The sequence below is a fragment of the Cryptomeria japonica genome, chromosome 8 (assembly GCF_030272615.1).
Source record: "Cryptomeria japonica chromosome 8, Sugi_1.0, whole genome shotgun sequence".
Classification (NCBI taxonomy): domain Eukaryota; kingdom Viridiplantae; phylum Streptophyta; class Pinopsida; order Cupressales; family Cupressaceae; genus Cryptomeria; species Cryptomeria japonica.
In genome coordinates, this window is record NC_081412.1 from 5,005,249 (window position 1) to 5,014,597 (window position 9,349).

The window sequence follows — 9,349 nt, forward strand, 5'->3', positions numbered from 1 at the left end:
TGCATGTGCATAAAAGACACATCAACACTTCTTAAGATAAATCTTCTACTATTATACTCATGTCTCCATTTTCATGTTTTTTCTCACTCAATCTCTTACCCTAGGGTATCAACACTTCATCTCCAAGTTATTCCTAACACATGTAAGGTTAGAGACACATATCATACAATATTCCTGACCCATTCCACAAGAAACAACAACCACATAAAGTGGAACGGGTCATATTTGCATTGTGACTCTCAAAACTTCCCCAAAACAATCACCTACAACAAATTTTAGAACAACCAATGAAAGTATATAATATTTGAATGTAAAAATTTCAATAACAGTATCAAATGATAGTACAAACACTCCTCTACATTTCCAAATCCATTTCCAATAAAAAATGAAGCAAAGAAGAAGAGTTTCAGACCAATAAAGTGCAGATTTTAGGCCAAAATTGCAAGGAAAACCTTGTATTTTTATTGCCAAACCCCAAATTCTTACAATTCCAAGCAAATCCAACCCTCCACCTCTTCATTTTGGATCATTACAAACATATTTAAACCTCTTTCCTTCATGGAAACTGAAAACCAACTCTTAACCACCCATACAACCACTTTTGGGTGTTTACAACTTTAATTTATTGTCAAATTGACACTTTTAGTTGTCAATTGACAAGTTTCTAACCTTTTTGCATCTTGAAACTTTCTAATCAACTTTATTACATTAATATGGTCACACAAGACCTTATGAAACTTAAAATGCTCATTAAAAACCTATTCTACCCATTGAACCCCATTACATTACTCATTTTGACATTATTTGCCCAACATGGCAATTTTGACAACTTATTACAAAATGACTCATTACATGAGTTTGATGATTCCAAATGGCATTATTATCCATGTTTAAAATATAAAATGTTAATTTTAACCTTATAGACTTAATATCTCATAAATCTTCATTATGGCCTCATGGCGGCCAATCTTCTCTTGGGTGCTCTTGCACCACCTCCCCACAAAATATCTTATCAAATTATACTTTTCAAGCCAATCGCATGCACTATGAAAATCTTTCAATGACAAAACAACATTAGGTGTACCCAAAATAATACCTCGTGAAAAACTTTTGAGACGAACTTGCAAAGTCGTTTGTTCAAAGGAGTCATGATTTCCAAATGCCAAAACACTGGCACCAACATCAACTAGTGGGTTGGGAATGGTCGAAGCCTTAATAAAAAAGACTTAAATCCCTGCAGTAAATGTGGTATGACAGCAAAAAAACGCAAGACGCAAACAAACAGTATAGTGATAGCAAGAAAACTCTACAGAACAAAACATTCCCCCGATGCTCTCGATTTCATTTAAAAACTTTGCCAAAAATTTGACATGTGTCATCACTTTATTGCATCTTGAATGCAAATACTTCAATTTGAATGTGATAATTTTAAACCTCTACCTCCCTTGGAGTTGCTTGGATTTCGCTTCCACAAAGCTTACGATGGTAGGATGATTCGAGGATGCTTCATTGATTCAAAGATCTCGAGAGAATCCTTGCGAAATCCATTTTGTTTACATTGTGCAATGATTTCATTTCATTCCTTGAGATGATATCTCTTTGAGCATTCTCTCAAACAATTTACATTTGCTGTCTATGATTCCACATATTGTATGAATGTCTATGAGTGCAGTTATAACTCAAACATCTGATTGAAGTCCTCTAATATTTATGCTTTGGCAAATGACCATACCCTATTGCAATTCTCCCATTTCAGCACAAGCACAGAGGATGTTGAAAAACGTTGTGAAATCTGGTTTTACAACTGTTAATTTGAAAGTTTCTAGAGCCTTTTCAACAAATCCATCGTGTATTTGCTGCATTTCTTGGGAAATTTTGTCAAACATTTCAGAGATATCTAGTCAAATAATAAAAAGAATATTAGATTAAGTGTGCTGTACCTACTAATGTTGTAACTACTAATGCTATAACTAAGATTCCTCACCTACCTTTCAACATATTGAGTCAAAAAGCTTGCGACTGGCTAAAACAACATGAAAGGAAATCTTTAAAAGAGATATCTAGTCACAACAGCATGACTTGTCTAAAACAAACACAATATTATTGTCGTCATGTCTTCCACTGATAAGATGTTTGAACGTTGCTCATTCACGCGGTTTCCTTTGGTGGGAAAGTTAAGAGGGGACGGAAAGTGGAAGTCTTACCAAGTGATGTGCTTCCATCTCATCTTTCCTCTTATTTCCGGGCAAGAATGTTGAAACGCTGCCCACTTGCACACTAAATATCTCTACTCCCTTAGAGGGCTTGCTGCAGCACTGAACTTGCTTGCTTTCAACTAGAGGGCCTTTAACCCATTAACTCCCTTTCCTTTACTCTTGCCTATAGTTTCATTCTTGATTTATTTATTTGCTCACGTCAGAGCTTCAGTTTTCTGTTAATGGCTTCCACTTCGACACCTGGTCGAGGACAGCAGGAAAGACATCCACTTTTGGCCATTGAACCTTCCCACGGAGGGATAAAACCCTCCTTGACTGCAAAACAGTTTTATGTATTCATCAACCATCGAGGCCCAGATGTCAAAAAGACTCTGGCTGAGCAGCTTTAGGATTCTCTAAAGGAAGCTGGGATCCCGGCATATCTAGATTCTGAAGAGACTGAATTGGGAGATTCAATTTCTTCCACCATAAAGAACGCCATATACTCTGCCAGACTACACATCGCCATCTTGTCACCGAGATATGCAGAGTCTCCGTGGTGCTTAGCTGAGCTAGCTTTGATGTTTCAAACCAAGGCCAAACTTATTCCTCTGTTTTACCATGTTGACCCTTCAGACTTCCGCCATATAAAAGGAAGAGTTGCGGATGCATTTTCCAAACACGAAGAGAAGCGCAGATATCCTAAGGATGACATTGAACAGTGGAAAGTGTGCCTCAAGAACGTTTCAGAGATCAAGGGCTACGAATTTAACGGACAAAATGAGTAAGACACCATCATGAGCTTTCCGTCCATATGTATTTTCTATATTTTGTTAATTTTTTTATTATTTTACATTTTTGGTCCATAGCTGGCCTCCTGGAAAATTGCCAGTCGTTCTGCCACCAGCAGTCACAAAAATGATGACTATTTCATATTTTGTGTGCTAACTTTTTTAATTTATAACGCATTTCATTTTAGAGAAAGCATTTTATGTGAATTTACAGACATTTTGTTGTACAATAACGCGTGTAATTGCTAGTTTACTTCACCCTAGAGAAAATGATGGAAAAGTAAGACTGAAAATGGAACAAGATTTTCTGGCATTTGTTTTTCTTTCGGGTACAAAGTTCTTTTCTTGATTTTTAATTGGTTTCGCTCTTTTTTAATGAAATGACTGGCAGATCATTATGGAATTCAATTTTGGAAAATATTATGAAGTTGCTGTCTGATTGCATAGGAATACAGCTTTCGTCCACTGGGAGGTATGTTCTTACATATATTTTTAATGTTATATTCTTGTTTATTTCTTTTCTGTTCTAACTAAATACTAAAAATATCATTAATAAAATCAACTCTGTAATGGGGGACTTTCTCTGAAAGGTTCAGATATCGTAAGCATAGAAGAGGGGGAATTTTAGAGAGTAAAGAAAAGGGGGTGCTTAGAGACAAATGGTGCTCATCCTTTTAAGTTTGCTCAATTAAAAATTTGGAAGCATTTCGATGGGCAATCCACTAGGCATATTATATTAGGTTCTATTATAGCAACACTTGTTCTCTTCCTTTTTATACACGTGATTCTGGCTATGTATCTGTTTTAAAGGCCTTTTTGATTCAATATAAGTTTTCATTTTTAAAAATTTAAAAATAAAAAGAAAGTTTATATTACCTACAACCTCATTTTTTGTTTCTGCTTTTCGTATTTCCAGCGATCAGAAAAAGTTGTGTAATGGCATGGTGTCTGCTGTGATGAACGAGAAGCAAAAGAGGAAAATTCCTTTCCAAGCTGCAAAATATGAGGTTGGACTTCATAAGCTTGTGAATGATTTCCACGGCCATTGCCGGAGAAATGGGCAGATGATAGATAAAATAATTGGCATCTACGGAATGGGAGGGTCTGGCAAGACCACTCTCGCCAAATATTTGTTCAATCACAAACATTCAGAATTTAGTGGATCAACTTTTCTCTTTGATGTACGGGAACAACAAGTCAAAGGTGAGTTGACTTCTCTGCAAAGTAAGCTTCTCAAAGATCTTCAGCTGGAAGGAAATAGCATTCCTAGCATAGAAGATGGGATCGCCGTTATCAAGCATAATCTTGAGAGGAGATGACGTTGATAATCAGCAGCTGTTAGATGCACTTTTACCCACAGATGCCCTCAATCCCAATAGTTTGGTGATTGTCACAACCCGTGACGAGGGTCTTCTTAAACAGGCCAGAGTCACAGTTCAGAAATGAATCCACAGCATAGCAGAGAGCTCTTCTGCTGGCATGCATTTCAAAGACAATCTTGTGGAAGTGGATATGATAATTTGGTAGACAGCTTTGTCAATTTGTGTAAAGGTTCACCTCTTGCCCTTAAAGTAATGGGCGCGCATGTTTCTAGCGGTGAAAAGGCTTATTGGAAGTTACAGTTAGATGTTGTTAAGGCAAGGCTACACAAAGACATAAGAGATACTCTTAAAATAAGCTATGATGCTCTGGAAGAGGATCAAAAACAGATCTTTAATGATATAGTGTGCTTTTTCATAGGGGAACGTGTGAGCACGGCAATAAATATATGGAAGGCTTCAAGGTGGAGAGCCGAACATGCACTTCAGACCCTCAAGGACAAATGCCTTGTTGAAACAATACTCCGTGGTGGGGAATTAACATTTCCTGATACAATAGACTATTATGAGCCACCATTTTATTTCAGAATGCATGATCATCTCCGCGACTTGGGGAGAGAACTGGCAGATAATGAAACGAACCATCCTCTTCGACGGTGGCGTCCTGAAGATCTTGTATGTGTTTTTTGATGTCTTAAATTCATGGTCTTACTTGGAAATGGTTTGTTATCTATAAGCTGTTTAAACATTTACGCGTAACTTAGATGAACATTTTCTAATTTCAAAGAAATCTGGATTCCGATTGGAATAAGTGAAATCAAGGGATTCCAGAACATCCTCATGCGGTCCGAAGGAAGTTGTTTCAGATGTTACAGTCGTATTGAGGACAAAGAATGTGGTCTTGATATGAGATGTTTTCTGGAGAGTTCAAGGACATCAATTGATTTACGATGGCTTGAACTTGAATATGAGATTCCGGAATGGATTCCTCTACAAAATTTGCACACTTTAATGCTTGAATGAGTATCTCTTTCGAGGTTGTGTCAAAGGGATGACCAGGTATATGCTTTTCTTTTTCTTTTTCTTAAATCAAAATATTAAGCTTTGGTAGCATCAGCAAATAGTTTGTTCTTGTCAGATTTTTATCATTGAAAAAGAACATTTGAGACAAAGTGATTATATATTCCAGGTTTTGCTCAAGCTCAAAGAGCTATATTGTTTTTTATGGGCTGGTCGTACAGATTCCACTCAACTAAACAAACTGGTGAGCTCGTTTGGAATATTAAACAATCTAGAAAGGCTGCAGCTAAATTTTGGAAAAGACATCTTCAGATGGAATATTGAATGTAATTGCTTGCTATTATCTGTGAGAAAACTCACCAATCTGAAAACTCTAGAGTTGATGTACTTTCAACTAGAAGAGGAATTTGCTTTAAGCAACAGCGGAGAGGCAACTGATGATCGGTTTTGTATGGGAAGCCTTGAAGCCATAACTCTGTGTGGTGCATTCAAAACAAGGAGGGTCTCAATTAGTGGACAGTCGTGTCCCATCCTTAAAACTCTTAAGCTTTATTCTATGGAAGATCTAATTGAAGTGGATGTAACAGGGGTAACCACATTGGAAGGTCTGGTGCTGTTACAATTTAGAGATTTGAGAATGATCTGCCATATGTTGAAATATTTCAAATGATATACTGCAGGAATATGACAGAGTTACCAAATTTTGGGTTTGTCAGTTGTCTCAAGAGGATCTGTATTAGCCGCTGTCGGAACCTGCGGGATATATCAGCTATTGAAATATTGAAGGGATTGAAGAGGATCTGGATCGCGCATTGTCCAGAGCTGGAGAGTATAAAAGCTATTGAACAATTGAGGAGATTGAAGAGAATCTTCATTAACGAATGTACAGAGCTGCAGGGTGTAATTTGTTTGGAAGAATTGAAGCCGTTGAAGAGTGTCTTCATTGGGCGATGTCCAAGGCTGCAGAACATACAAGGCATTGAATTTTTAATATGCCTGGAGAGCATTGTCATTAACGGATGTCCGCTGGTGCAGCACATAACGGGTATTGAAAAATTGAAAGGACTGAAGCAGATGATTTTCTTTAAAGTAGTATTAATTTATTTAATTACGTTTAATGAAATTTCATTAAAAAAATTAATTTTTATTATTTAATTTTTAAATTTTTGTAATCAATTATAGGATAAGTAAACTCAATAAGATAGAAATTGAAAAAAATCATAAATGAAATTAAATGTTGTGTATAAAGTTTGAAGTGAGAGAAAGTTTTTTTCATTTTAAATCATAATTGTTTTATTAGTAAAAATATTCTAAAGGATAAGTAAAATCAACAAGATATAAATTGAAAAAAAATTATGAAATTAAATGTTATGTGTATCAAGTTTGTAGTCAAAGAAAGTTTTTTCATTTTAAATCATAAATGTTTTATTAGTATAAATGTTTTAAAGGATAAGTAAAATCAATAAGATATAAAATGAAAAAAAATACATAAATGAAATTAAATGTTATGTGTATCAAGTTTGTAGTCACAAAAGTTTTTTTCATTTTAAATCATAAATGTTTTATTAGTAAAATTTTTTTAAAGGATAAGTAAAATCAATAAGATATAAATTGAAAAAAATCATAAATGAAATTAAATGTTATGTGTATCAAGTTTGTAGTCAAAGAAACTTTTTTTCATTTTAAATCGTAAATGTTTTATTAGTAAAAATGTTTTAAAGGATAAGTAAAATCAATAAGATATAAATTGAAAAAATCATAAATAAAATAGATTTGGTTTCCAAAATCTAAGTGCCACTAAAACTATGGTCCAAGGAAAAAATCTATGCCCCCATAATGGACATATTAAAGCACTAAAGATTGATATCCACTAACACATGTACATCTTTTACCTCATTACTCTAGAATGTACATATTCCAAAGTCCAAAACTCCACTATTGAGTGATAATCTAGTGTGGAAACCACTTGTCCTAACAAGTCCTACAAACAGGAGAGATGATGAATAATTATTTATGACAAGGATGACCATAACTCTTCATTATTGTAACTCTCCTGATTAATATCATTATACCAATATTTTAGGTTAAATATTATCTCTCAAATCCTCTTGCTTGTCCATGTATCTAGAAATAGACAACTTGCATAAGATTTTAAGTACATAATAGCACCTAATCCTATTATTCATTCACTTAATATTTATATTGCAATAACATAAATAATAAACATTAAAAAAATCAAGTGTAGGATGAGTCAAGGCTCATAATTATCCTACACCAATTTATAACTTAATTATGCTCACAAGTTTCATAAGAGAATTTGAATCATTCCCAAGAGAATTTGCTTTCTTAATCACGTCATTAGCATTATCAATCATCTAACAAACAAAGTCTTATTTTGCATCTATTATATTTGCAGGAGCATGGTACATAGGTCCTAGCCAAACAAATGAAAGCTTGGTTATGAAAAATTGAAAATCCATCCAAGTCTGTATCTTGATAAAAATTTGATAGCATAACATTGTTTCACATGAAAAACATAGTAAAACCTTCCTCTTGCTTGTCCAATTTCACCTCTTATTTATCTATTTGAAAGCTCCAATAAATAGATAAAACAAATAATAACTAATGGACCTCTATTTAAATCACTAGCCCAATTAGAATCAACATGTTGTCCTTGTCCATATCATTACTCTTATGAAAACATAAATAGTAAATATCTTACTACTTTCCTAACATAATTCCAATTCCTTTCAATAGGATTATTAGTGGATAATCCTTCCAAGAATTCCCATTGCTTGCACAATATCTTGTCTAGTACAACATAATATGTACAATAGGCTACCAATAACACTAGAATGGAAAATGTTATATATATTTTCAAACACATCATCAAACTTTAAAATTTTGTTCTAATGAAATCTCAATGTTCATATGATTCATATTTCTCAGTATCTATTCTTGTAGAAAGTAAAAAACTTTATTCTAAGACTTAATTTGAAATTAAATAACTAAAAATGAAACAACATAAAAACCACTTTCTAGACTAACCTTTAATGGGAGATGCATGTGCAAAAATAAGATGTTATAGTTATTAAAAATAATACACAAAAAATTATACCATGAAAAGATTTATATGTGAGGAAAGCCCTTTTGAGAGAAATAACTTGACACTCCACTTAAAACCAATTATATTTTAGAACCAAAAGGTTACAATACAAACCTTAGGCTATTACTTTATCCTATATCACCAACATGTCAATTCTAGAGTAATTCTAGCAACATAATGATGCTTATAATTGAATCATACAATTCATATAATACTCCATTCTAAAGCACAAATAAATAGGAAATGTTAAAACCATTAACTACAAGTGATTTACTCAAACATTATCCAACAAAAATGGTGGCACAATTGGCCCAAATTATAATTCTTAAGTTGCTCATGATTTTCTCTATTAAAAATAAAATATTCTCTTATAACCATCATAGCTCACTCAATTTAGGTGCTCCAATTTGACATATTAAAACCCATTCAAATATTTCTTATGACTTTTCATAATTTAAATCATGATTCTATCTTACAATCATGCTATTATACAACATAAGAATCTATCACAAGTAACTCCCATCTTACAAATTGTATTATAATTGTATTTTACTGACCCTAGAAGCTCTTTCAACCTCCTACGTGCTTTGCAAAATATTTTATACATGGAAAATAGTGCCAACACAAAGTGTGACACATCATTTCCTAATATGATGAAAAAAGAGTGGGGTAAAAGCACAAAGTTGTGTCACACTTTTATAAAGGAAATGGGCAATGCTGATTCAACTTTTTAAATTGAATCAATAGAAAGTGAAATATATGTTTTGAATTTTGAAATGATGTAAACTAATAAAATGTATATTTTTTTGTGTATTTTAGTTTGTAATTTTTTAAATAATTTAAAAAACTATTTTAATATACTTTCTTATAAAGTAAACACTATAATTTAGTTGCTGATAAAATGTTGAAATTGAAGTT

The 9,349-nt window shown here is 33.4% G+C and overlaps 2 protein-coding genes across 2 annotated transcripts; both read left to right on the plus strand.

Annotated features, from left to right (window-relative positions):
- The first annotated feature begins 2,181 nt into the window (after positions 1 to 2,181).
- LOC131074233 (TMV resistance protein N-like) lies at positions 2,182 to 5,358 on the plus strand. Its single transcript, XM_058010811.2, has 3 exons — positions 2,182 to 2,979; positions 3,378 to 3,458; positions 3,903 to 5,358. The coding sequence occupies exons 1-3, from the start codon at positions 2,777 to 2,779 to the stop codon at positions 4,303 to 4,305; spliced, it is 687 nt and encodes a 228-aa protein (XP_057866794.2). The 5' UTR covers positions 2,182 to 2,776; the 3' UTR covers positions 4,306 to 5,358.
- On the plus strand, positions 4,429 to 6,516 carry LOC131074231 (disease resistance protein RPP2B-like). Its single transcript, XM_059209772.1, has 4 exons — positions 4,429 to 4,980; positions 5,495 to 5,940; positions 6,006 to 6,414; positions 6,508 to 6,516. The coding sequence occupies exons 1-4, from the start codon at positions 4,429 to 4,431 to the stop codon at positions 6,514 to 6,516; spliced, it is 1,416 nt and encodes a 471-aa protein (XP_059065755.1).
- Positions 6,517 to 9,349: the final 2,833 nt, after the last annotated feature.

Coding starts and splice junctions, on each gene's coding strand:
- LOC131074233 (XM_058010811.2), top strand. CDS start 2,777: ATGTTTCAAACCAAGGCCAAACTTATTCCTCTGTTTTACCATGTTGAC. Junction 2,980..3,377: donor GAATTTAACGGACAAAATGA/GTAAGACACCAT, acceptor AATGACTGGCAG/ATCATTATGGAATTCAATTT. Junction 3,459..3,902: donor CAGCTTTCGTCCACTGGGAG/GTATGTTCTTAC, acceptor TCGTATTTCCAG/CGATCAGAAAAAGTTGTGTA.
- LOC131074231 (XM_059209772.1), top strand. CDS start 4,429: ATGAATCCACAGCATAGCAGAGAGCTCTTCTGCTGGCATGCATTTCAA. Junction 4,981..5,494: donor GGTGGCGTCCTGAAGATCTT/GTATGTGTTTTT, acceptor TATATATTCCAG/GTTTTGCTCAAGCTCAAAGA. Junction 5,941..6,005: donor ACATTGGAAGGTCTGGTGCT/GTTACAATTTAG, acceptor GATATACTGCAG/GAATATGACAGAGTTACCAA.